The 26,507-nt window shown below is 41.3% G+C and overlaps 2 protein-coding genes and 1 pseudogene across 5 annotated transcripts; 1 reads left to right on the top strand and 2 right to left on the bottom strand.

Moving 5' to 3' along the window:
* Nucleotides 1–2,873: 2,873 nt before the first annotated feature.
* LOC311041792 lies at nucleotides 2,874–11,929 on the bottom strand (annotated as a pseudogene). The gene is made up of 9 exons (XR_014602871.1): nucleotides 11,495–11,929; nucleotides 11,041–11,394; nucleotides 10,501–10,572; nucleotides 10,058–10,411; nucleotides 9,474–9,545; nucleotides 9,032–9,385; nucleotides 8,824–8,827; nucleotides 6,934–7,562; nucleotides 2,874–3,042 (listed from the first exon to the last, which is right to left on the bottom strand). The product of XR_014602871.1 is annotated as an uncharacterized misc_RNA (transcript).
* A 4,277-nt stretch (nucleotides 11,930–16,206) lies between these two features.
* On the top strand, nucleotides 16,207–26,264 carry snrnp48 (small nuclear ribonucleoprotein 48 (U11/U12)). Of its 3 annotated transcripts, none has more exons than XR_014600430.1 (10): nucleotides 16,207–16,426; nucleotides 17,142–17,255; nucleotides 17,483–17,543; nucleotides 19,100–19,180; nucleotides 19,944–20,120; nucleotides 20,516–20,637; nucleotides 21,541–21,647; nucleotides 21,974–22,120; nucleotides 22,384–22,524; nucleotides 26,248–26,264. XR_014600430.1 is itself a non-coding variant. In XM_084052008.1 (9 exons), exons 1-9 carry the CDS (start codon nucleotides 16,277–16,279, stop codon nucleotides 22,451–22,453), a joined length of 1,029 nt encoding a protein of 342 aa, XP_083908134.1. In that variant the 5' UTR covers nucleotides 16,207–16,276; the 3' UTR covers nucleotides 22,454–22,633. The 3 variants fall into 3 exon arrangements, 1 of the variants encoding a protein (XP_083908134.1); XR_014600431.1 differs by lacking the exon at nucleotides 26,248–26,264 and adding an exon at nucleotides 23,159–23,175; XM_084052008.1 differs by lacking the exon at nucleotides 26,248–26,264 and having other exon boundaries at nucleotides 22,384–22,633.
* On the bottom strand, nucleotides 23,950–24,677 carry lage3 (L antigen family member 3). The gene has a single exon (XM_084052009.1). The coding sequence runs from the start codon at nucleotides 24,416–24,418 to the stop codon at nucleotides 24,113–24,115; it is 306 nt and encodes a 101-aa protein (XP_083908135.1). The 5' UTR covers nucleotides 24,419–24,677; the 3' UTR covers nucleotides 23,950–24,112.
* Nucleotides 26,265–26,507: the final 243 nt, after the last annotated feature.

Here is a 26,507-nt window from a genome sequence, read left to right on the forward strand (position 1 = left end):
CACAAAAACAGATTATACTTGTAAACCTGCTTATTTTTCAGAGAACCTGCGTTGGTGTATCCTAGACAGGAAGACATGGTATACAGTCAACCCCGAGGGGGAGATATAGACAATCTCCTATTGAGGAGGGAAGTATGGTGGATCCATCTCAAAACTATGGCACCAACAGGACTCAATGAGGACTTTGATATTAGGCCGTATTTATAAACAAGCCGATGAAGGGAGTTGTATATATGTAGGTTATAAAACTTTAACTTTTCTTTTCCTTTTGGTGTTTTTTGCTTGTAACTTGTGGTATACAATGGCTAGGATCTGGACTGGGTCAAAAGATATAGTTTTCAAGGAGTATTTTTTGAGTTCTGAAATGTATTTTTTGCGGAATATCTTTTGAAAAATGTTTGTCAGCAGATATTAAGCATAGACCTTATTGTCTGTCTGTTGAATGAAATGAATAGAGTCTACTGTTTTTTAAAACTTATATTTCTATTTAAATCTTTTTCTAAAAAACTGTTGTAAAAAATCAAGAAAATGTTCAAAAAATATTTTGTAAAATGTAAAAGATGAAGAGTTGTCTTGTGATAAAATGTTTATTAAGTCTTGGTACCGCCCCTGATCACCAGGTGGGGCTGGTAACCAAAATCATTCATTTCTGTATAAAAAGAGGTCATTTCCTGCTTTCTTGTTTATACTTGAAAAAGACCGAAGGGGTCGAAACGTCGTATCATGAGCTGTTTTGTTTGAATAAAACCTGGAGCACAAAAGTGAGTTGCGAGCCCTATTTTTGTCTCATTATCACTGTTCTTACAGTTAAAGCTCAGCACCAAAGAACGGAGGATGTGCGTTATTTGTTTTTCTGAATACAGTCAACCCCCCCACCCTTCTCTCTCATATCAGAGACACACATCTGCTGGTAGTGGTGATGAAATGGAACATCTAAGCGATTTATAGGGGTGATCAGCTGAGATAGAATGTCTAACCCACACAAATATTTTCATGCATACTTTAGAAGAAGAGACACAGACAAACACAGAGTTATCAGGAAAATACATACAATTACTAAGTACTTTGAAAACGCAAATTCATACAATAAACACTATAGATGCTGCATAGAGAAACCCCATGAAAATAGTGTGCAAACTAGAAAAGGCTCCCATAGCTATTCCATTTAATACCACATACTGTACATACTGTTTTACCCACAGAGAAATGGTGGGGATGAACAGGCTTGGAGACATACGGAAGGCGAAGGGTGGAGGAAGCAAACAAGACATGCCCTCCCTCGACAACTAAGCCCTTGATTAGACAAAGAGTCTTGCACTTGAGAAAAGCACTGCAGTTGCATTGCGTTGTTCACTGACCAGCACTTGAAGACCATGGGTTGTAGCTCTAACAACACTCCCTTCCCTTGAAGCTATAACCCCGGGCCCGCATACGAATTATGTTCTCACTTGACCAGCCTGCTTTCATAAGTTGTTAAATGCATACACATGCACGTGCGCGCACACACACACACACACACACACACACGCACGCATGCATGCACGCACGCACAGACAAACAAACATAAAACAAAGCACTATAGCATGAACATTATGAATGTTGTAAGAGAGGCCTTTTTTCGTGACGGGTGAGGTTGGCTTGTTGAACCCTCGGACAGTACATTCTCAACAGGTTGTGTGACTGCTGAGTAATCCTGGATGACGCCTCACATCCGGCTCTTTAAGTATATACCCCTGCTTTCTCATTCTCTCTTTTTCCTTTCTTTCGTAATGGAGCCCTGTGTGTTTTGTCTTCTGTCTGCCCTGTGTGACAGTTTGATGAGGTATTAGTCCATTTAATTTATCGTCTTGTTCCCTCTTCCCTGTGTCTACCAGCAGACTTGTTGTCTGTTGTGGGAAGACATGCCTTTGTTTTGAGTGGGACAGGACAGCTTTCTCACGTATACAGTACATTGGCACGCACTGGCACTCACACGCACGCACAAACACACAGAGCATAAAGGGTGTTTGCATGTACAAATGCACGTAAGCAGTTACGCACGTTGACGCAAAAAGACAAAGTACGTAAATAGTAAGTGTGTAATGTCCAAACATGACAAAATGATTAAGACTCCCACTCCTTAAAATACACATTCCTGCATGCTCTGGGATCAATTCCCGCCAGACTCTTTCCTGTATATTTCGTACTGTTCCTCTGCCTCTGGTTTCCTATTGTCAATCAAGTCAAGATTGCCAAAAACAATCATAGGCTACTGCAGTGCAGTAGCCTATGATTGTTCTTCTTTCTCTTTTTTCTTCTTAAAATTGGTGCAAGTACTTAGTATTGATAAAATTGATTATTTGCATTGCAAAATGATTCGATACGATTATTTGCATTGCAAAACGATTCGATACGATCCAAAGTCAAACAATACGATATTCTGCTGTTTGCATATCGATATAGTAGATAATATAGTAGAAATTAAAATCGATTTTTCGATGCAGTTACTATATCGTTACACCTCTATACTGCACACATAGCAAAAGGGAGGGATTCCCTTTTGGCTAAGCAGTATCTATGTTTGGGAGACCCTCTTTCAAAACTAGGTTATTACACATATCACAGTTTTTGCTGTGAAGAGCATTTAAAGACTCTGCTGAATGTATAATGATGAATTTGGACGCTACGCAAATGTAAAGCAACCAAGTGTACAGGACGTCTAGTGAATCAATGAATCCCAACCGGTGGACAGAGGCCCATGCCTGCATTTCTAGCTTTGATGAATGGAGGTGGTGACGGAGGACTGTCACCAGTACCACGATAGCCCTGAAAGTGGTGTGTGTGTGCGTGCGTGCGTGCGTGCGTGCGTGCGTGCGTGCATGTGTGTTTTTGGGTCAGAAGGGGACACATGGTCCCAGTGATGACAGAGAGTTGGGCAAGGAGAAGAAGAGAAGGCTACAGAAGGAGAAAGAGGGGCGATGAATGACGGATGGCAGCAGGGAGAAGAGAGGAGGGACAGACCGAGGTTGGGAGTGGTACCGAACATGCCTGGTGACCTTTGACCTACGAGGAGCACAGAAAGGGGCGTGACAATAATACATTTACAAGTTTACAAAGTGCTTCATGGCTTAATCAAAGCTTAAAAATTGAAAGAAAGTATTAGATACAGTATACAATTAAGAGCAATATGTTAAAATTCAATGAATACAAAATAAAAATAATAAAATATGGGATTTTAAAGAAGAAGCTAGCAAAGATCCTTTGTTTTTCGTCACGCTGTAGTCACCAGAATCCAAACATAAAATATTTCTGCATGTTGATTGCTGCATTTTTAATCTGTTTGTTACGCCTTAAAAAAATAAAACACTGTTTAGTCTTAATTGTAACACATACACAACTATCGCAAATAAAATAAAATAAACGCTTCTCAACCTTTAATTAAAAGGTTGTGTTAGACAATTTCATAATTGTCATAATTCTTTTTTCTGGTTCGTTCCTTCTATTTCCTGAAAACCACAGATGGGAGCCTGTACAGAAAAAAGATTTTACCTACCATTTCACACCTGTATACCTCTCAATTTCAACACAAGGGGGAAGTCTCCAATATGAAGCACTGCTTTACATAACCTGGTATGAGTCTGGTGTATATACATACAACTAATACCCAATACCATCAATGGTTTCAGTCTATCCCTTGTAAACAGTGACCACGTCTAATCACCAGATATTGTGGAGGGGAGACAGCAGGGACACAAGTAGGGGTGGTAAAACTAAGTTTAAAGGCTTTTCCTCAAATAAAACATAGGAAGGCAGGGTGGTCCAAGACAGGCCGCCTGTTAATGGCTAACTGGATAGTATGCATTTAAACACACAGTCTCCCATATACCCCTGCAGCAAATTGTATATGTAAACACACACACATATGCGATGGCACATAGTCACAGGTACACATGCATCCACACACATACATGCATGCAGGCAGGCACATACACACATGCAAACAATGACAAAGAGATCGTCTGGGAGAACAGTGAGTGGAACAACCACTTCAGACGGTCGTGTCATTTTCCAATTAAAATGTCCCAATGACCTTCTACTGGTTAAGGCTTATCAGATACTGGCACTACCCATCCCCTGACCTCTGTGAATTATCAATCACATAATTTTAAAACAAGTACCAAATTGCATGTTCATAACTCAGCCCTTTAAAGTAATTAAGCCGTTAGAGTTCATGTATTTTCTCAACTAAAATTATAACATTAAAGGGATTCTAGGCAACATTAAAAGAAGTATTGATGAAAACAAATTATTGTGTACGTGCACTAAAAACCCTGAGGGCCACATTAAAGCCTCCCGCCTGGACAGAAACAAAACACGACATGTTTCATGATTCTTTTTTAAAGATATTCTTTTGGGCATTATTAAATAAAGTCTCAGCAAAGAAAGTTTATTTAATAGTGGAGAGAGACAGGAAATGGCAAAATAGAGAGATGGGGAAGGACATGCAGCAAAGGGCTTCAGGTCTGATTTGAGCCCAGGTCGGCTGATGGACTGATAAATGAAAGTGCATTGATGATGATCTTTTTTTAAAGCTCAAAGATGTCGCATTGTGACTATACATGCCCAAAATAGGGACGCCAGGTTGAAAGTTGTTAAAAACACACACGCATGCAATGTAGTAAACACACCCACACAGGTCCATATGAAGGTCATTTGCACTGGTGTGTCCTGGATATTTATGATAATCCCTGTGTTTGGCGAGAGGGAGAGCCTTGGGTCCGTTTCAGATATGGCTTCTCAAATATCACTTTATTACACGGTTGACGTCTAAAAAGGAACATTCACCTGCACACATTCATGCTTGTGTGTAAACACTTTCCTTCGAGTTAGGCTCAAAATATGGACTCAGGATATTGAATTTCAGTGTGGCTCTTATACAATACCTTTCCTGTCCATCTTGGTCATAAAGATTGTCTCAATCATCATGCTACAGTAACAGACATTAGGCAACTAGTATATCCTGTGTTTGACTATGACTGTATACTATAGGCTATAAAAGCTAAACAGCATGACTTATAAAAGACAGAAAAGACTTGTAAATATGATTTCAATTATGTCTGAATTATGTCTGCCCCAAAGAACAGAAGAGCTGACATGTAACAGACACAATTCTAAAATGAACAAGCAATATGTGTGATAAAGAGAAATGTAATTTGGTTTGACATTACTATTTTCACAAATTCTGTGATCAGCATTATTTCAAAAATATGTTTTATTACTTTATTGGATAAACAAATACTATATAGGCAGTGTATAGGCCACAGGGGGGAACCAATGACCAAAATGAAAAACACACAGAGAGAGAGAGAGAGAGAGAGAGAGAGAATGGGAGAAAGAGTGAGAGAGAGTTAATTTCACACACACACACACACACACACACACACACACACACACACACACACACACACACACACACACACACACACACACACACACACACACACACACACACACAGTGACACAGTGGGTACTGTACCCTACACACACTGATCGTTGTGTCACTTTATAACTCCGGCAATGCCAGGCAAGCTGATAATGTGGAACTTTGCACTTTTCAGGCCGCGACCCCCCCAAAATAACCATATTTGAACTGAGGGGCCCCAGCCTGAAAATCACTCGGAATTGTAGGCATTACATTTAGTTAAACAATAGCGATACAAGCTCACAACGCAGCATTGTTGTAGATCAGCTATTTTCACAATGTCTGCCTATTTCTTATGTAGCTAATATCTGACAATCTGGCCAATGTTTCGATAAAAAATATCTTAAAGGTCAATAAATTGTAACTTTACAAATGTGCAGATACCCTGTATACATGTCTGCTGTATGCTGTATGTTGTTTTGTTTAATGTTGCGTGAGAAAACAATGTTGCACATTAAGCTAACCATCTGGGGACCCCCCAAAATAATTTGGGGAGCCCCCTGGGGGTCCCAACCCCCATAGTTGGTGGACAAAATCAAATTCCAAAAAGTCCTTACTAGATGAACAATAATCAACCTGAAACATTATTAAGGCACCAATACGGTGATGAAAGAAATAATCAAATAGGCCATTGAAATAATCAATCATGAGAAATTATCAATCATGAGAATCATGAAAATGTAATGATGAGACAATTAAAAATAAGTGTGGGAAGCCTCTACATTTGCAGTGTTATTTTTGCTGACCTAAATTGATCTCACTCCTACATGCAATTATGGATTTCGACAGAAAGGCCAGCCAATAAAATACCTAAAACATAATAATAATAATAATAATAATAATAATAATAATAAGGGTAATAATAATAATAATAATAATAACAACAACAGTACAGATAGATGATGTAATCAAAACTCTTATTCTAATAATGTACCAATAAGTGCTGTCTGTATTTTCACACAAAACGTTTTTCAAAATGCCAAGCCAGTTCATAGCTACTCACCGGAGATGTGGCTGTATGGAAGTCAAAAGGAAGTCTCTGCTTCCATCTTGTGGTGAACCGTTTCTTTTTTGTGTGCAACATAAGCCTGTGTAGTGTGCATGCACCAATCATGATGAATGGCTAGGAGATCACATTCCTGTTATTGTCTCCACCAGGCCGAAACCAGACGCATGCACGCGCACGGGACGTGCATGGGACATGCACACATGGGACACGCACGCGAAAATTTGCGATTTTTTTTTTACCGGGTTTGTTACTGTTTTGGGTGTTTTTGTTACATTAATTCGGTACAAAAATATATTTTTCTTTTTTCTTCATCCCAAAAGTAGGGGAGATATCCCTCCCCCCAATGGTACTGAGTATGTCCAACCCCCCCCCCCCTCTCTGCGTCCCTGTAATTACTCAATCAATTGCCTTTCAGAAAAGTATATATTAATAAGAACAACCACAGAGCTTTTCTGGGCATAACGGCCAGCGCTGCTCCGGCGCCACCTCGTCCCCGATCACCTGCCGGTCCGCCGCATTTGGTCAGCAGGCCCCTGGCGGCGTCCACCTCCGGCAGGGCGTCCAGGTCATTGACCACCAGGTGGAAGTTGCTGGTCAGCAGGAACTGGCCGAGGGCCTTCCACGGCGAGTTGGAGTCGCACATGACACGGGTGCCCGCGGGGCTGTCGTGGAGGTAGTCGAGGGCGGACACGTAGTCCACGGCCAACCTCGCGCGTACCTGCCAGGTGTCGTGCTGCCGGTGTCTCTCCTGTGCCAGCACAGTGTCCAGGTTGTCCATGGATCCCAGTGGGTGGTACTCAGTGACCATCATGTGCTCCTCTGGGCACAGGCCCACCAGCTGCACCACCTGGGGGCCTTGCAGCGCCTGCAGCATGGACACACTGTGGAGGAAGTCCCACCGGAACTCCAGAGAGGTCAGATTGGACAACGCCACCTTCTGACCTCTCCACTCTGACAGGAACACCTGCTTCACCCATCCCTGGCCGATCAGTTTCAACCTGCGCACCTCTGCGTTGATGTGTGGACACTTCAGCCAGGGCGAGCAGTTTGTCATGTTGCCCACTTTGAAGTGTCTGGGAGGGCAGCCCTCGTCTGTCGCGTTCGTCAACGCGTTGACAAACAGCAGAGCCGCCAGACCATAGACATATAAAGGTAGGCGCCTCCTTCGGCTCTGAGGCATTTGTATCTCGGGCGCCATTTTAGAGGAGGCAAGCTTCCGCGTGTCACAGAAGGGCGCACTCGGTAGGCCAATCAGAGGCAGGTGGTGGTGGTCCTTTTGTAACCCAGCACTTAACCTTTACTTTTAAGGGGCAGCCGCGCAGCAACTACTCAGTTAGACGCGCTGATATTGGCCAGTGGTCAACGCGCTGTGATTATCTACGTTTCTATATCTATGCGTCAGACACACGAACACCACCGGGAACACTTCGAGATACAGACAAAAGCCTGAAAATGTACTGTATTCTGTAAAGAACCGGAGAGGCCTCTGTGACAGAACAAACACTTGTGAATTACCCTGTAAAATAATGGAGTTTTATGCAGGGGCATAAAACTCCATCCCCTGCCGGGGATGCTGTCATCTGTTGTGTGGCCTCTGTTGTTTGCATCGTTTTTGTCATTAAATATGTAGCTTTGGGCTTCACCACAATAATTGTAATAACTAGAACACACCGTCAATAATAATAATACAAATACAAATACAAAATATAGCTGCAAGCAGCAATAATACGGGGCCAGCGATTGCAGAAAGAAGAAAGAAAGAAGCAATGATAAGTAATATGCACAATAAGCCATAGAAACATAGAAGACTGAACTTGACAGAAAGAAGACCATACAATTAACAAATGAGAATTTTAAACCTTCACTAACCCTAACCTCAGTAAAACAACGCCTAAGCCTATCCTCAAGAAACACTATGTGTAAACCCAAGAATGCCAAATCATGATCACCTCAATACATTGTCAGGGATAGGGACAGCGACCCACAGACTCACAGGCTGCCTCTCTTCTCATTGAGCTAGATATATGGCCTCCCTGACAGTGTTTGTTGACATTTATAATTATTTTCGTCCATTATGTTATGAACCAAGCCTCTGTGTCCCGAACTACTCTAGATAACTGGTTCACAAACCATTTAGCAATAAAGATTGTTTTTGTCTCCTCAGAACGAACTAGTGAAAGTAGCCGATCTACAAGATGTTGTTTGATTGTAGATCGGCTATTTTCACAATGAAGTATGTCACACATTGTAAAAACATACTCTCAAATAAGCATTTAATGTTATCTTTCAAAATTGCACATGCATTATTTGATGCAGTCATGTTTTGTGCGATGCAATTGAAAAGTGGAATGACCCACCTACAGACAGAGCAAGATAAACAGACAGAGTGAGAGACACTACCTGTAGCTACAGTATATTATTGATTAGATTATTGAAAACACCCGTCCTTGGTTCTGGTGATATTGTCCTTCTAATCCATCTGTGCCTGCGTGCGTGCGTGCGTGCGTGCGTGCGTGCGTGCGTGCGTGCGTGTGATTTTTGCAGCACAGATATTAACTTACACTTTCACAAGATTCCATTGTAAATCTTTCACAACTTAAAGAATCTGGCCAAGCAAAGCCAAACTTTTCCATGAGTTGTAGGCAGCCTGTCTGTGCTGCTTCACACATCTTCCTGCAGGGGGGGCGTGGTCTCCCTGACACACACTCAGGAGCGTACACAGAGCACAAGAAGGTCTTCAGATGAGGGGAACATTGCACTTTCACAAGTGGAAAAAACTGATGTACTTCAAGACCTGCATCCTCCTGGCGGGTGTGGCCAAGCATATTGGGCATGATAGTTTCATTGTAATGCAGGTCTCTGCATAAAGGGATGCTGATTGGTTCACATGTTCCAGAAGTGCCCTCCTCTTGACCCTATATGCATAAAAAAAAACAGCAATAGCTATTAATTATGGGTAAGAGTTATTCCTGTTATCCAGTGCTCACATGGTTCTCCTCCTACCTGACTGGTCGGATCCACCAGTTCTTTTGCAGAGATTAGCACTGATCCTCCTGTACCGTCTTGAGCGGAGTCCTGCCGTATTACAGACAAAAGCAACTATATTAATATAAAAACATCAGTTGTCTATGTATATCAATCTAGATATACTACATCAATATTTCGTAACACCCACTTCTAAACCCCTAAATGAGTGTCCATCTACTGTAACCTCCTCCTCCTGCTGTGGATGGTTCCTCGTGTGCAACATTATAGTTTAGATATTAATGGTATAACATTGTTCTATTGTATCTGTAAAACAGTATGTTGTTGTATCAAAGAAGTTGATTTATGACAGACCTATAGGCCTAAATGTGGGAAATTCATGTTCTTCTGACAGACAGTTTTTAAGTTGCTTAATTCAGTATTTAGATATTTGATATTAATTTGATCAGACACGCCCCCTTCCTATACAAACCCATTGTAACTTCGAACTCCATTTTAACCATGTTAGATTATTGAAAACACCCGTCCTTGGTTCTGGTGATATTGTCCTTCTAATCCGTGCGTGCGTGCGTGTGATTTTTGCAGCACAGATATTAACTTACACTTTCACAAGATTCCATTGTAAATCTTTCACAACTTAAAGAATCTGGCCAAGCAAAGCCAAACTTTTCCATGAGTTGTAGGCAGCCTGTCTGTGCTGCTTCACACATCTTCCTGCAGGGGGGGCGTGGTCTCCCTGACACACACTCAGGAGTGTACACTGAGCACAAGAAGGTCTTCAGATGAGGGGAACATTGCACTTTCACAAGTGGAAAAAACTGATGTACTTCAAGACCTGCATCCTCCTGGCGGGTGTGGCCAAGCATATTGGGCATGATAGTTTCATTGTAATGCAGGTCTCTACATAAAGGGATGCTGATTGGTTCACATGTTCCAGAAGTGCCCTCCTCTTGACCCTATATGCATAAAAAAAAAACAGCAATAACTATTAATTATGGGTAAGAGTTAGTCCTGTTATCCAGTGCTCACATGGTTCTCCTCCTACCTGACTGGTCGGATCCACCAGTTCTTTTGCAGAGATTTGCACTGATCCTCCTGTACCGTCTTGAGCGGAGTCCTGCCGTATTACAGACAAAAGCAACTATATTAGTATAAAAACATCAGTTGTCTATTTATATCAATCTAGATATACTACATCAATATTTCGTAACACCCACTTCTAAACCCCTAAATGAGTGTCCATCTACTGTAACCTCCTCCTCCTGCTGTGGATGCTTCCTCGTGTGCAACATTATAGTTTAGATGTTGTTGTATCAAAGAAGTTGATTTATGACAGACCTAGGCCTAAATGTGGGAAATTCATGTTCTTCTGACAGACAGTTTTTAAGTTGCTTAATTCAGTATTTAGATATTTGATATTAATTGGATCAGACATGCCCCCTTCCTATACAAACCCATTGTAACTTCGAACTCCATTTTAACCATGTTAGATTATTGAAAACACCCGTCCTGGTGATATTGTCCTTCTAATCCATCTGTGCGTGTGTGCGTGCGTGTGATTTTTGCATCACAGATATTAACTTACACTTTCACAGGATTCCATTGTAAATCTTTCACAACTTAAAGAACTTGGCCAGTCAAAGCCAAAATTTTTCAGGATTTCTAGGCAGCCTGGCTGTGCTGCTTCACACATCTTCCTGCAGGGGGGGCGTGGTCTCCCTGACACACACTCAGGAGCGTACACAGAGCACAAGAAGGTCTTCAGATGAGGGGAACATTGCACTTTCACAAGTGGAAAAAACTGATGTACTTCAAGACCTGCATCCTCCTGGCGGGTGTGGCCAAGCATATTGGGCATGATAGTTTCATTGTAATGCAGGTCTCTGCATAAAGGGATGCTGATTGGTTCACATGTTCCAGAAGTGCTCTCCTCCTCACCCTATATATACACATAAAAAAACAAACAATAGCTATTAATTATGGGTAAGAGTTATTCCTGCTAATGATAAAAATAGTAAAATAAATACAAAATCACTTACACTTGTACAGTTAGATTCAGGTAAATCCTGACATTGGATCCGTCTTGGCCAGTCTATTCTATTTTCTTGGAGAACAGGCTCACAGTCCCGTTTCACCTTCTCACACAGAGACCGACATGGCCTTGTTGGATGGTCCTCCCCCTCTGGAGCACATTCTGGTGCCACAAGACGGCACATGAACTCAGCAATGTGTGGTGAACAGCCTGTTTCTACAATCCTACCAATCTCCTGCAGTCTGTATCCTTGTGCCCCAGTTGGATGGAGGGTGGTGTTGTACCTCACATCTTGACAGAAGTTGACCATCACTGGTGAGCACGATTTCTTGCCTGCCTGCACATTCTGCAGATTTAGTAACAATCCCAGGACCGGCACGACCCAGGGCTTCATGGCTTGTCAAAAAGTTTGAACCGTTAAAGCTCTTCGGAGGTTTCAGGCTCTGTGTTGTCTGTTCTGCTCGGCTGTAGAGGACTGGCTGAAGGGGTTGAGAAAATAGTGGGGAGGTGATCCAAGCGAGCCCACAACTCTGCATGATCTGTATCACATCTGGATGTGATTGTGGACCCTCTGTTCAGCCTGGGGACTGAAAACATGTTGCATGAAAGCTGGCAGAATAGAATTGTTACACAATTTCATGGAAAGTGTTGCAACACAAACATTTGTTCAAGCAATCTAATAAAGGTTTGCACAGTTCATTGGTCCACAAACAAGGCTAAAGTATCCATATAGATCTTGTTTGTTTTTGTTCTAAAATAATAATTCTGTTGAAAAATATATATAGTTTGCTATTGCTATAGTGTGATCAAAGATGATCAATGAAATTTAGTTTGGGTAAAAATGAATATAAAAATGTTAGTTTTGAGGATCACCCACCTTATACACACTCAAACACACGGAGTTGACAAAATGTTGTTTTTTTCATTCCATAGCACAGTCATAGTGAGTAGCCAATTCATTTTTCAAAGTTGTTGTCTTTTTTAAATTTAGTTTGGATTAAGGACTGACTGACATGTTATGATTGGGACACACCAGATAGTAATATCATTTAGTGCATTTATCAAAAAATGGAAAGCTTACCAGAGCTTCCACAGCTTTCCCGCCTTTTTTTAAACCAAAAGGTGAGACGGGGGAGACCTTAGGATATAGCTAAACCTGTTTATGCCTGATTAAATTATGTTTTTGTAGAAATCTGACGGAGTTGACAACGATCTTGGACTTGAACTTTAAAGGGCAAAAATGTTTGCAAAAAAACACATACAAAAAACATGATATTAATAGCACATTCTTATACACTATGTTATCAATACACATGTTTTTTGTTTTTTTTAACGCTTTTAACAAAAATAAATTAAAAGGTTGTGAATCCTTGTCTGAGACAAGGGTGTTTTCTGGCAGAAGTTTAGATGTAATTTTTTTTTAAGGAAACCAGACCAAAACATTTGATAAATCTAAAGTAATTCATATACAGTATATAAATCCTTTAAGAATATATTTTCACCAAACTCTTTTTTTAAAAATGAGTGTATTAATAAGAAATCATTTTAAATGTTTTAGTAGGACATGATTTGTCACAATTCTCAGGAATGGGTGATAGTATACAGTATATCAGCTGGCTCATGGTCAGATCAGCCATCTGATCTGACCATGAGCCATGAGCCATCCAATCATTTTCTCTCTGAAACCAGAGGCACTTGCAGCCTCTCTCCCGCTTTGGCCACTCGTGCTACGTCCACCGTTGTCCTTGCACAAACTTGACCTTCAACTCGCCCCTAATGATCAGTTGTGGTATCGGAAGCAGAAGGACTGTTTTGCCGTTGTGCCTGCAGCCTTAGATGTACGGACAAAATCGTACCAGGTGGTCAAGCAGGACATATGTTGGCCACCCGCAACACCTAGGTAACGCTGGTACAACACTGCTGAGGCATTGGGAGTATATGGAGGAAGAAGAGGAGTATATGGAGAAGAATGCCACACATCCTATCTGCTGTTCCCACACTAAAGGTAAACTACATATATCATGAGTGACATGTGTAGTGTTTGAAACAAAATGTATTTTAGTTTACTTTCAATGTAATAACATTCAATTGCATCTTTTATGTTTCTGACAAAATGTGTGCTTGAGCAGTGATTTGTTATCTGTTGTCTGTCTTTCTTGTGCTATCTACATGTATTTCTTATGGTTTGTCTTCTATTGAATTGATCAGGATTAAGAAATGTGTGCAACCTACAGTATTACGCATTGCGACCATTCCCCTGTATGTGTACAGTATGTGCATGTGCCAATGTATGCAGGTGACTTTTGGCAGTAAGCTCTGCCCAAACTCAGCAGGACCCATTGGCAGGGGCATGAGACAGCTGGAATAGGCATATGACATACTGTAGCCACAGAATGTAACAGAAAAATACCACTCACTTCCTTCTACTGGCTGTAGAAGAGCCGTTCACACCAAGCACTATTATGATAACTATATTGTTCACAGTTGTTATAGTTGTTTTAAAAATGATTCTAACTCAAAAAAATATTTTTAAAACGATATCTTTATACTTATAGTGAGATCGAGAGCGTTGCAGATGCTATATCAGGAGGTGATGCAGCTTGATAGCACGCTCTCTATGGTGCTGCAGTAGAACTAGTGACAGGTCTCCAGTCATTGAGACATGTCACCATGGAGTGCTTATGGGGACAGGCACAATGGAGGACCTCTTGAAACCCAGGGGAACAACAGCCTGGGAGAGGGAGAGGTTGAAAATACCTGCAAACACTCCTGTCAGCTGATCCACGCTTGCTCTGAGGACGCAGCCCGGGATGCCACCAGGGCCCTGCAGTCTCACACCTGCTTGAAGGCTCTGCACACATCAACCACCGATCTTTAGTGGACTGGCCAAGACCAGTTGATCACAGGACTTTTAGATTATTCACTACGTGAATTGATCAAATTGAAGTTGCTTGCTACATGAAATGGTACTGATTCATTGTGAATGACCAGAAATATCATCTGACCATTCAATACTTTCCCTTTTTTCCTATCATTTTTGTCTAGGAGGCCACAACTTCATCTCTCAAGGTGTTGATGACCGATGGACCAATTCTGGGCCTCCCGTAGTCCAAGTCCATGCAGAGACCCCCAGTGTCCACATCCACACAGAACAAGACACTTACAATAGCTGGGTGGTCAGTGGCTCCTCACCACATCGGCCAGCAGCAACTCTCAGTAGAGTAGATGGTAGAGGTGCATCACAGCATTTCATTGGAGGCCACCAGTGTGTTTATGGGCATAAAAGGCAAGGTAGACCATGTCACTGCTGGGATGGATCCCCCCTTTTCCCCCAGGGAAGTAAGTCATTATTTATTTGTCTTTCTTGTAGATTAGAATATAAACCATGGGGATCTTAATGGCGTCACTGGCTTGTATAATTTAGTTTGGTCCTTCAGTGAATCATTTTGACAGTGGTTTCTGTGGGATTTTGTGGAAACAGATTAAAATGTTCAACAATGTTTCTAATATTTTAAACCTTTTCTATTTTTTCCTTCTTTTTTTAATAAATATTGAAAATCATTTTATCAGTGGGAACTTGTTAATATATTCTTGATGTGGTCCATTTGTTTAGTGAGAAAGAACATGGCAATGGGATTCACGGTTGATATAGTGGAAGAAGTAACCATTGAAGACACTGAGACACTTGAAGTAATGTAAGTACATTTTTAAGGATTCCTTTAACAGTTAAACAATAAACCCTAACCCTAACTAATTAATTTTCTTCACATTGTTTGTCTTCTCCTTTTCTCATGCATGATTTAGTGGATCCTCCTGTGCTGATGCAACCATCACAGCCAGATCCCTACATGAGCAGCTGACCAACATTCAATCTGTTGCGTGCAAATATTGTACACTGTAGTCATACACTTACGCCATCTGTGTCATGTTATGTAACTTAATCAACAGTAATAAAAGCTAATAAAGGTGTTTTTTCATTGAATGATCTAAACTTGGTGAGAGAAGAGAATATGGGTGATCAGGGGTCGACAGTAACAAAGTAGGCCTACATTTACTTGAGTAGGCTACTAACACGTTTTTTGAGTAATTGTTTTAGTTTTGCTTTGACAAAAACAGGAAAAAAACAGTAGGAGGCCTGGCTAAAATATATGACCCGTAGACTCAAGTACTGGGTTTGAATACTTTGTGCACTTCTGTGGGTGATTAACTCTACTGACGTTTATGCACAACCAGCATGCAATGTATTTGTTCATATCTGTGATCAGTGTTGCCTCATGCAGCTTATTAAGCGAATGTGGGCTTATTTTTCTGTAAAGTTGCTTATATTGCTGGTTGCGGGTTGCGTTTTTTTGGGCATGTTTTTAAAGTGTACTTTGCTTACTTAGGCTTTCTTCCAAAAAAAAAAAATAGAATATATTTAATCCAGTGGTTCTCAAATATTTTCATGAAAATGTTTTGTGCCAGGGAGCCCTTTACCAGATTTGTGTTAGAATGTAGAATGTTTCAAAAAATATTCCACATTTTATTTCAAGAGTTTTTGAAAATAGCAGACCTACAAGCTTGTAGATCGTCTATTTTCAAATATAAAAAAATAAAAAGTGCTCAGTCATGTGGTCTATAGTTGCTTCTTTTGGGCTTGTTTTCCTAGACCTGGCTGCTTATTTCTCTCATAAAACATGGCAACACTGTCTGAGATACGTCATGTCTCTGCGCCAAAGATGCAGCGCAACAATTCATTACTGCATTGAAAATGTTGGTCTCTTAGCTGTCCCTTAAAAACTCAACAAAAATGACCGACTCTTTAGAAGCACAAACGCTTCCAGATCGACTGAATCGTCTGCAAGAGTTGACCGAGTTCACAGAGAACTGCAAGAAGCAATTAAACCAATTGTTCGACGCTTTGGGATGGAAGCAAGACGACGACCCGCGACCTCCTCAGGTACAACGTTACATTCTATCTGTTAGTTAGCTAGTTAGCTGTATCTTCTCACTTGTGAAACCAGTAAACGACGATGTAAAGGCAAATAAGTGACTATATCTGCTATTCACACTACAGTGTGTGTGTGTGTGTGTGTGTGTGTGTGTGTGTGTGTGTGTGTGTGTGTGTGTGTGTGTGTGTGTGTGTGTGTGTGTGTGTGTGTGAACGCAACAATAAACCCACTAAGCTCTAATTAGAGTCAAATGGGTCACATATAAGGGGAGATACGGTATCATGGTATTTACATTTCATTTAGGAGTCCTACAATGAAACAGAAGGGCTGCTGAGCAGTTCGAAGAGTTTGGGACTGTTGTTGATGATCATCACCACCATGTCTGTCTGCTCTGCATAGAATCAGGAAGGGTTTATTTGTCAATCACTTAGTTAGTGATGTATTTGAACGTTCACTCTGTGTCGGTAGTGTACGTACTACGTACAGTTGACAAGAATGAAAATCCGCACACGTTTCGAGCCACCAGGCTCTTCCTCTCTCTCTCACACACACACACACACACACACACACACACACACACACACACACACACACACACACACACACACACACACGCACACACACGCACGCACACGCGCGATTAGTGTGATGACATGCATGTATCTATTTTCATTTTCACACTGTCTGCTGTATGTGTGTGTGTGTATATATATATATATATAGGAAGTGATGGAGCAGTGTCCCTACGACCCCAGCCACAGAGTCCCTGACAGAAGCATGGAGAGACACAAAGCCTCCTGTAACCTCAACCAAATGGGCTATTCACACGAGGAACAGGTAACATGCATTATGTGCAAATGAAACTCAATTCGGAATGAATTAAACAATCAATTTATTGCATAATGTGAATTGTGTATGTGATTGTGTAGTGCTGTATGTTCATGTAAGTTCAATCTGTCGTAACTAAGTTATGCAGTATGCACCTGAGTGACTGTTTTGGAAAATCTTTTGGAGAGCAATTCAGGCATCAACTGTCACAAAACCTGTTTAATTTCTCTTTCTAGGCAGAGATGTATGACTCCACTGTGTGTTATGAAAATGCCAACATTAGCACCTTTACAATGGGTGAGTAATTGCATCAAATGCATTGACATATTGAAATGTTGACGTGTGTGGGTGCCTGGGTGATGGTGCATATTGTTACTTTTCTTTTTCTTTTTTCTTTCGGTCATGATGTCTGTCATCTGGGGAACGAGAATCCCTGCACAAAGATCAACCTTTATTTAATCTGGCAGGTCACTCAAGAACACATTCTTAACTCTTCTAACTGAATGTTTTATAAAGAAATGTCCGTTTTCAGATCATTTATCTGTCTGTACACTACAATGTTATGTACTGTCCATCCATTTTATAATCAACTACACTGGAAGAACATTGGCTCTTAAAAACACCTTAAAAAATGGCTCATATCGTTGCAGCCGTGGCTCCCCTCACCCAATAAATATACATTCCATCTTATGAAGCTAGACTTCTCACCTCTTCTTTCTCTTTTTCTTCTTCTTGCTCTCCTTGACTTGACTGTGCTCCCTGCTATGATGGCGTCTGCTGTGGGAGCCATGTCTCTCACGGGAGTGGGGCTAACTCTGTGGAATATTTGAAATCTTTTTGTGGGTAAAACTAAAACGGATTAAAATCCATGTAATAGGCCATGTTGACCTTACAGTCTGGACTCGGCCGTCTTTGTAGCCACAGAACATTATAAAGAAATGTCTAAGGGCCCTCACACACCGGCCCAACGTTGGCATTGATAAGTGTTTTGATTGATTGAATACTTTATTAGTTAAAAATGTAAACAGCACGTGGTACAGTCAGATATTAAGGCTAAAAGGAAAAAAAGTCCTGGGGACTTGTTTCCATTGTGGTCCTATGTATTCAATTCATCAACATAGCATAATAATAATACTAGTAATAATAATGTCATCAACAAATACAAAACACTATAGGCGCCTTTCCATATGCATGGACTTACCTAGCCCCACCCCACACCGACCACCACAGCGATGGTTTCCACTACAATGAAGTGGGTAGAGTGGTGTGTAAGTGGTACTAAACTGGTGCCTAAAACGTACCCAGTCTTGGGTAGGTCTGAGCTGGGCTAAGCGGGGCTAAAGCTGTGACGTATAACGCTGCTGCTACTGATTGGTCGGCTCACAGCTGTGTCTGTCCACACAGGTCTCTGTAAAGTGTACAAAGGAGAAAAAGGAAAGACGGCAGCAGTGAATGACACGTCCTTTCTGTGGGAAATTGCTTCTATGTCCCCTTGTGGTCTCCTGCTTTTTCAGGCCAGTTTTGAAAGAAACCAGTGATTAGATCTGTGGCTGAAATTCAGTTGTGGTGTGTTATGGTGTGTACATGTATTTTGGCTGTAGTGAGGTGTCCAGGGGTTAGCTGTCTAGCCTTGCAAGTAGGGGGGTGGGGGCCCTTTCGCAAATCGCAATGGAGGTGGTGCTAATTGAAGATTTGTCCCAGAACTGTATTAGACTAGGCTACACTGCCAGAGACCAACGGACATGAGGAAATGACTCGGCTGTTTGTGAACAACTTCTTTTTTTCCCTTATACTTTATTATGGTATGAAGACATCTTAAAATTCATACTATTGCCCTTGTGTTATCTTTACAGATAAATCCACCCAGCAACAGATTATTCTCCAGGCAAGAGCTGCTGCGCCACTAATGAGAATGGAAGGAGTTTTTTGGCAAGGTAAGAGCTTGGTTTCGGCTCATTACCTCGTAATGACCTACCTTATATCTTGTACATAGTTACATAGACATGTATTTATAAAGGTGGTCCAGTAGATGGCACTAAAAAGCAATATTCTTCTTAATGCTAGTACTAATTGCTGCTGTGATGGCTAAAAAGACTTTCAGTTGCAGCATCTGTGGAAGAATAAGCTCTCCTCTTTCACCTCTTGGAAGATTGAAATTGTTGCTGTAGCTTTGTTTGATTTACCTTTTATGACTTCATGCTGAACAAAATTCATCAATATAGATGGATTTATTTTTTATTTTCTTTGGACTTGTCAGCTTGATCAAATATAATATCTATTTGTATGTGTTGTGTTTTGTTTCCAGTAACAGGGGTGAGTATTAGAGAGGAGCTGGGCTCTATGTCAGTACAGCTGCTCTGGTTCAGGCTTGCCTTAATACGTGCAGTATCCTTTAATACCATATCCTTTCAAAAGGAAGGTTATATCACTGGACGGACACAAATACATGACCCGTACACCCCACCCCCCCATACGTGCATGCATACACAACACACACAGACTTTTCCCTTTACGTGTTGGGAAAAGGCTCCATTTGTGGAAGCTTGTAGAAAGACTGACCATTTAATGAATACTGTGTTTTTGTGTTAAACAGACCATTTGGCATGTGTGAGCTGTGAGCAACAGATAATGATTGTGTGTGTGTCTGTGTTAGCTCTGCTTATGTGAGTGTGTAACACATGCTTCCTTGTCCACCAGGTCAGTACTCCAGTCAGCCTATTGAAGTTCCACAGAATCACAAGCGAGCCATTTGCGACCTCACTGTGGCTGATCGATTGGCTCTGTTTGATCACGTGACAAGCCAGCAGAGGGATAAAACTACCTCAGCTAATAACGAGGATCTCTATGTAGATTTGGTGGCCAAGCTCAAAAAAGGTAGGGAGTGTGATGAGCACACATTGTGTTCTGTTCAATGTCACAAAACAAAAACGTTTTCTAATTTAGTCAATCTTAAAAAATATTTGTTACATCTGTTGTCTAGGCCGGTGTAGCTTTCACCATGCATGCATACTTACTTACTTACTTACTTACTTACTGTACTGGTTGCTTGTAAGCTTGTCATCAGAAGCCTAAAATGTAATGTCAAGTTCTAACGGTAACCTGGGCTGGTAGAGTAAACATTCACACCTAAGACATTTCAGTGAAAACACAGAAGTTATCATGTTATCTCAAAAGACCAACAAAAATAGCTTTTTGATATGTTACTCATAATTAAGAAATGTTACACACAACAATGTAGATGGATAAATAGAAAATCTAATATTGTTTAGATGAGCAGCAGAATGAGCCCAAATCACACTTGGAGCTGATGGCTGAGATGAGGGACTACAAGAGAAGGCGTCAGTCCTACCGAGCCAAGAACGTCCACATCACCAAGAAGTCCTACACTGAGGTGGGTGTGTCTTATAATACAGTGCTAGCTTTACACACACAGCTCTACACAGCCATTTCTCTCAGAGCTTGGTTGCCTATCCCCAAACGTGAAGGAGGTTACCCGTAAACTGGGTGTGCTCTTCGATTCTGACCTCTCTTTTATTCCCCAAGTAACAAGAACTGTTCAAACATGCTACTTCCAGCTAAGGAATATAGCTAGAGTCAAAGGTTTCCTGTCACCTGCAGATTTAGAAACGGTAATTCCTGCTTTTTTTTCTTCTCGTTTAGATTATTGTAACTCCATTTATTCCGGCCTCTGCAAAGCGATATCCCGTTTCCAATTAGTACAGAACTCAGCTGCCAGACTGCTAACCAACTCCAAGAAATGTGACCATATCACTCCCATTTTAGCTGCTCTTCACTGGTTACCCGTTCATTTTAGAAGCTGTTATATCTCCGACATGCTGGAACCTTACAATCCTGTAAGTAGCCTCAGATCCTCAGATAAGGCCCTCCTGGAGACTCCCACACCCCAGCTCATCACAAAGGGCGGCCGGGCTTTTGCAGTCCGGGCCCCTAAGCTTTGGAACGCCCTACCTGTTGACCTAAGACATGCAAAATCAGTCACATCTTTTAAAACTCTTCTGAAAACCCATCTCTATGCTAAGGCCTTTTCTTAATTTTTCTTGCCACTTTTGCTTCATTGATTATATCTGTATGGGTCTAATTTACATTTTGTGCCCACTGTCTGTTTTATTCAGTGATCTTTTGTTGTAGTTTATCTCCAATGCTTATCAAGTAAGTTGTTCCTTTTATCCTGCTCTGTAAAGCACTTTGTGACTATGTCTGGAAATGTGCTATATAAATAAATTCATTATCATTATCATTATGGCTAATGTGATTCCATTCATTCCACCCACAGGTCATTCGAGAGGTGATTGACGTACACTCTGGTGAGCTGTCTAGGCAGTGGAGAGAGGATGAGCGAGAAGAAGAGGCAGCCAGAAGAGCCATGCATTCCTCCCAAAGGTGTGTTTTTTGACATTTACAGATTACTGGTTTGTCTAGAATGATTATACATTTGATTGTAGTTTTGTTTTCATTTCGCCACCTGCACATCTTTTCATTCATTCACTTCAGTTTTTATTTAGTATCATGTTTTCTATCCCTTCACATCTGGTGGCTCAGGTTGTCTGTTGTGTTAATAGTGTGTGTCCAGCAGGAACCCCTAATGGCATTGTCAGTTCCTGAATCATAAGATCTGAAACCTGGTGTAACCACCAACTCGTTTTATATATCTTCACTATTTGGAAGAAACCTTGTATCTCAATATTTCAATTTGTTGTTCTTGTCAGACGGAGGTCAGATGACGGGCGGTCATCCTCCACAGAGTCAGCCCACTGTCACTCCCGGGAGAGACATGGCTCCCACAGCAGACGCCATCATAGCAGGGAGCAAAGCCAAGTCAAGGAGAGCAAGAAGAAGAAAAAGAGAAAGAAGAGGTGAGAAGTCTAGCTTCATAAGATGGAATGTATATTTATTGGGTGAGGGGAGCCACGGCTGCAACGGTATGAGCCATTTAAAATGTTTTAAGAGACAATGTTCTTCCAGTGTAGTTGATTATAAATGGACAGACATAACATTGGTGTACAGACAGATAAATGATCTGAAAACAGACATTTCTTTATAAAACATTCAGTTAGAAGAGTTAAGAATGTGTTCTTGAGTGACCTGCCAGATTAAATAATGGTTGATCTTTGTGCAGGGATTCTCGTTCCCCAGATGACAGACATCATGACCGAAAGAAAAAAAAGAAGAAAAGTGACAGGGAGTGATACTCATGACTCCATCAGTTCCTTGGAGGATGGATAAGAGAAGATGGTCTCTCATCCCTTTAAAACAAAAGGTGAAGAAAGTTGTGACATTTACCACACCTTCTTGTGAACGTTTGTTTTATCAAGACATAAGGGGATTTAAAATAAGTTGTTTAATGAATTGTAATAAAGGTTTGAAAACATGCATTTCTTTGTCATTTCATATTCTTTTATTGTGTTTAAAAGATCAAGTATTTTGGTTGGCAATTTGGGTTCCTTGTTTTTGCCAGCAACACGTGGTATGATAAAAGTATTAGGGGGTGTAAGTAAATAAATACATCTACTGATGCACAAACTTGGACACATCATCAGTGTTGTTCTTTGGAATCACTGGGTGTTTCGGGTCTCGCAACAGACACCCTCCTCCAGGCGACCCGACCGAGGCTGATCAGACTCCGGTCTGTGTCCAAGTGGCATGCTACAGTCCCTACTGTCTCTTGAGGGGAGTAAGAGACAGTGCTAATGGGGTTTAGGATGGCAGGTCAGATGTTAACAGCAAGTTTTGGCGACACTTAGAGGCTTTAGGCACTGTGGGTTGACTCCGGGCCTGGCTCCTCCTTCGTCTGACCAAAAGTGGGCATTCTTCTGTGCGTTGCGTCGTCATCATTGCTGCTAGGCAAAAACGTCTCATTCTACCTTGACGGATTTTTTAAACCCTCCTTGCAGGTTTTACTGCAGTCTGTAGCTTTTGGGTTCTTCCTCTCAGAAGAAATGGTTTGGGCTGCCAACCCACTCCACCCCGGGTCGCCGTCCTGTCTCTCCAGATGTCACCACGCTTTTCGTGGTCGTCACCCAGTCTGTTCCTGGTTGTCACTGGTACTGCCACTCCCAGAGTTTTACAGTAAATAAATACATCTACTGATGCACAAACTTGGACACATCATCAGTGTTGTTTAGACTGTTGTAAGAAAATATTGATACACTTGAGTATTGGAATATTATGATTAGTGATATTGCATCAATTCTCAAAAACAAGTTTATATTGCCAGATTTAGGGGAAAGCACCTCATATTCTATTTGTATCCACATTTTCAAAATATTAAGAAAAGAGGGTAGATAGCCACTACATTATACACATTTATGAGTCAAATACTGGAAATGTATGGTAGTAAGGAGTAGTAAGATCTGTGCAGACCTGAAACCACTCAGCAACTCGTTTCCAGTGTAAACACATTGTTATTTGTACATTACAGCATTCTACAGAACAATGCACAGGAAGTGGCATGGCCATGGCATTTTAAATTCCCATTTCCCCAGTCTATCGCCAGTCTGGTCAACCCTCTGGAGAGAGGGTTATGGGTCCTATTTTTGTAGTCTAGTTTAGTACGTTGAAATTTTATATATTTTTGTGTCTCCCTGCCCCAAAAAAATAATAAACTAAATTTAAATTAAGAAAAGTATACACATGGCACTTGGACTTGGTTTACACACATTTGCAATGAAAGGACCACAATGGCAATGGTTTCAAGCTTTTTTTTTTGTTTTATCATTTTGACAAATATGATCATGTATGCATTTTTGTCAAAAACGTCAAACAAATCCTGAAAAGAAATACAGTGCAAGTGTCCATGTTATCAAATACAAACAATCGCATACAAAGCAACGTAAGTAGATGAGCTGTTAGAGCGCAGGAGGTCCAAACGCCTCCATGGTCTCCAGAACCAGTGTCAGATGATCCAAAAAAGAGTTCACAGACACGCGGAGGATCCGAGTCTCGTCCGCACTCCACCTCACAGACAGCACGCTCCCAGAGACGGTCAGATTCTTGCTGATGCCCCCTTTCCTCGGCTCTTTGTCAGGCTGCAGAGACCGGAGGGCGATGTTGGCTTCGGTCGGAGAGGGGAACGGAACCTCCAGACTGAACCCCAACTTCCCCGAGCTCCCATGGTTCTGGTCCTGTTTGTTGTCGGTGCAGGGCGCTGCCATTGCTGTGAAGAAGTGTGTTGATTTGTTTAGCTTGCGGTTTGGATTGGTGCTTCCGCTGCTTTCGTAGGAAGCGGAAACAGATCTGTGGGGTTAATTTTGCGGGTTCAAATACGCTGTGGGTTTCGTCTTCTGTGTAGCATGTGTAGTTTTGAGATGTCAACTTTATTTGACTGTCTTTCTTGGACTGGGCTGGGGTAAACTAACCTTGCGTCACCATGTGTATGTGGACGGCGGAGAAAGGAGGTATGATTGAAGTATATAAAGTACGCCGCCACTTGAGAGAAACAGGACGTCCGGGCCTGGACTTCAAAATAAAATGGAATCCTTATATTAAAACTGCCTTGGATTGACAGCGGCAAACGTAACATATAGCGAATCTCCACGTCACAAATTTAATATGCCCACATATGGAGTTGAGACTGGAGTCCAGGCCAGACTAATAGTCGATGACGTCATATTTTGAGACCGATTATGTCATATCGATGACATCAGAGTACTCCATATATGGGGATTTGCAGATTAATCCACATTCTTTGTTCAACTCAACTGCCAATCCAACCGACTAACCACTCTACACATCATCCTTGGTCCTCGCACGCCATTACATACCGTACCGTACGCCTAGTTCTGTGATGTTTTTTTTTTTTTTTTACGTTTCCATTATAACTAGAACCCGGGAGGTTTCTAGATTTAAAAAAGCAAAAGGGCTTGTAGGTCTACTACGATGTTTTTGAAAGACAAATGTCACTGTACCAGAAACTTGATTTTTGCAGTGTGGCTCTGCAGGAGACTATCTGTCTAATGTTGTATCACTATCTAAAAATTCACGCTGGCTGGGTGTTGTTGAGATGCGAATGGGACTTCTCTCAAACTGGGATATTTCAGACCATGTCTCCTGGTGGATATTTGTGCTCCACTTTTGCCCCTTTTCTAGTTGGTATTATTTTTTATGCCTGGCTGGCCCTAATTTTTGCTAAATCTTATCTAGTTAATTTTATGACAGACAGGTCCCTCCCACATCCACCAGATAGGCTGAGCCCCATACAGGGCTGTCTGAAAGAACAACAGACTGCACAGAATGTTGTAAAGTAGTGTTATAGCTGGCACACTTTTACCACCAGGCCAAAAGGTCATTGGAGGTCAGACCTCAAGCTACTGTAATTCTGCAAACCTTTAGGATGGGGATTCTTATCTTCAGTGAATGTTCTAGTGCACAGTAAAATCATCAGTTCTAATTTGATCCATTTGTAACTCAGAGAATGTACATAATTTATGTGACCAAATACAGTAGGCTACCTGTATTTTACTGTGTGTTGTTAAGGGGGAGCTGATAGAAAATCCATTTTTTAACTAGATTCTGCCCATTGCATTATATAGATGTAGCCATCATACCTTTAATTTAAGGGTACATTTTTTGTTCACAGACAAAATTCCAGATGTAAACCTGATGCTTGTGAAGCCCCTGATTCTTTGTTGTATTATAAACATTTTATTGTCTGACATCTACAATATCAAATACTTTCAAAGTGAATAGATCATTTTAAAATGAAAATGCATTGTTTAAATAAGATTAGTATTATATTTTTGTATATTGTTTCAGTACTGTATTATTTTCTGTTAAACGTTTTCTTCTGACACCCATTGATGGCATAGTGGTTGAGTTCACTGAGTGAATCTAATTTGAAGTTCATTAAATTGTCTGTTCAACAATTAGTGGCCACACTAAAAAGCACTAAAACACAGCAATCTATCTGTAAGTCTACATCTCTCTCTCTCTCTCTCTCTCTCTCTCTCTTTAACTGACCCGCTTTATCACTCTCTCCCTACAGACTCAGGTATTTCTCACCCTGTGAAGGAGGAGAGAGAGGAGCCCGTTAGTGCCTGGGAACCTGACGGATCCTGGGCAGAGAGATAGAGAGACACGTGAAAGAAAAGAAAGAGAGAGAGAGAGAGGGCAGGGGGACCATCGATGAGAACGGGGAGCAAGAATGCTGTAAGGACCAGGCTTCAAGGAAAGAAAAATAAGGAAAATTCTCCCTCTGCTTTTTGTAGGGGTCTGCAAGCATCTTGTACCCTAAGCAGGCTGGTT

This window comes from Gymnoscopelus microlampas (assembly GCF_963454915.1).
Source record: "Gymnoscopelus microlampas genome assembly, chromosome: 3".
In the NCBI taxonomy this organism is placed as follows: Eukaryota; Metazoa; Chordata; class Actinopteri; order Myctophiformes; family Myctophidae; genus Gymnoscopelus; species Gymnoscopelus microlampas.

What these genes read in the sequence shown, in the direction of transcription:
- snrnp48 (XM_084052008.1), top strand. Translation starts at nt 16,277, where the DNA reads ATGACCGACTCTTTAGAAGCACAAACGCTTCCAGATCGACTGAATCGT. An exon ending in ACGACCCGCGACCTCCTCAG is followed by an intron (nt 16,427 to 17,141) that starts GTACAACGTTAC and finishes ATATATATATAG; the next exon opens with GAAGTGATGGAGCAGTGTCC. An exon ending in GGTGGCCAAGCTCAAAAAAG is followed by an intron (nt 20,121 to 20,515) that starts GTAGGGAGTGTG and finishes AATATTGTTTAG; the next exon opens with ATGAGCAGCAGAATGAGCCC.
- lage3 (XM_084052009.1), bottom strand. Translation starts at nt 24,418, where the DNA reads ATGGCAGCGCCCTGCACCGACAACAAACAGGACCAGAACCATGGGAGC.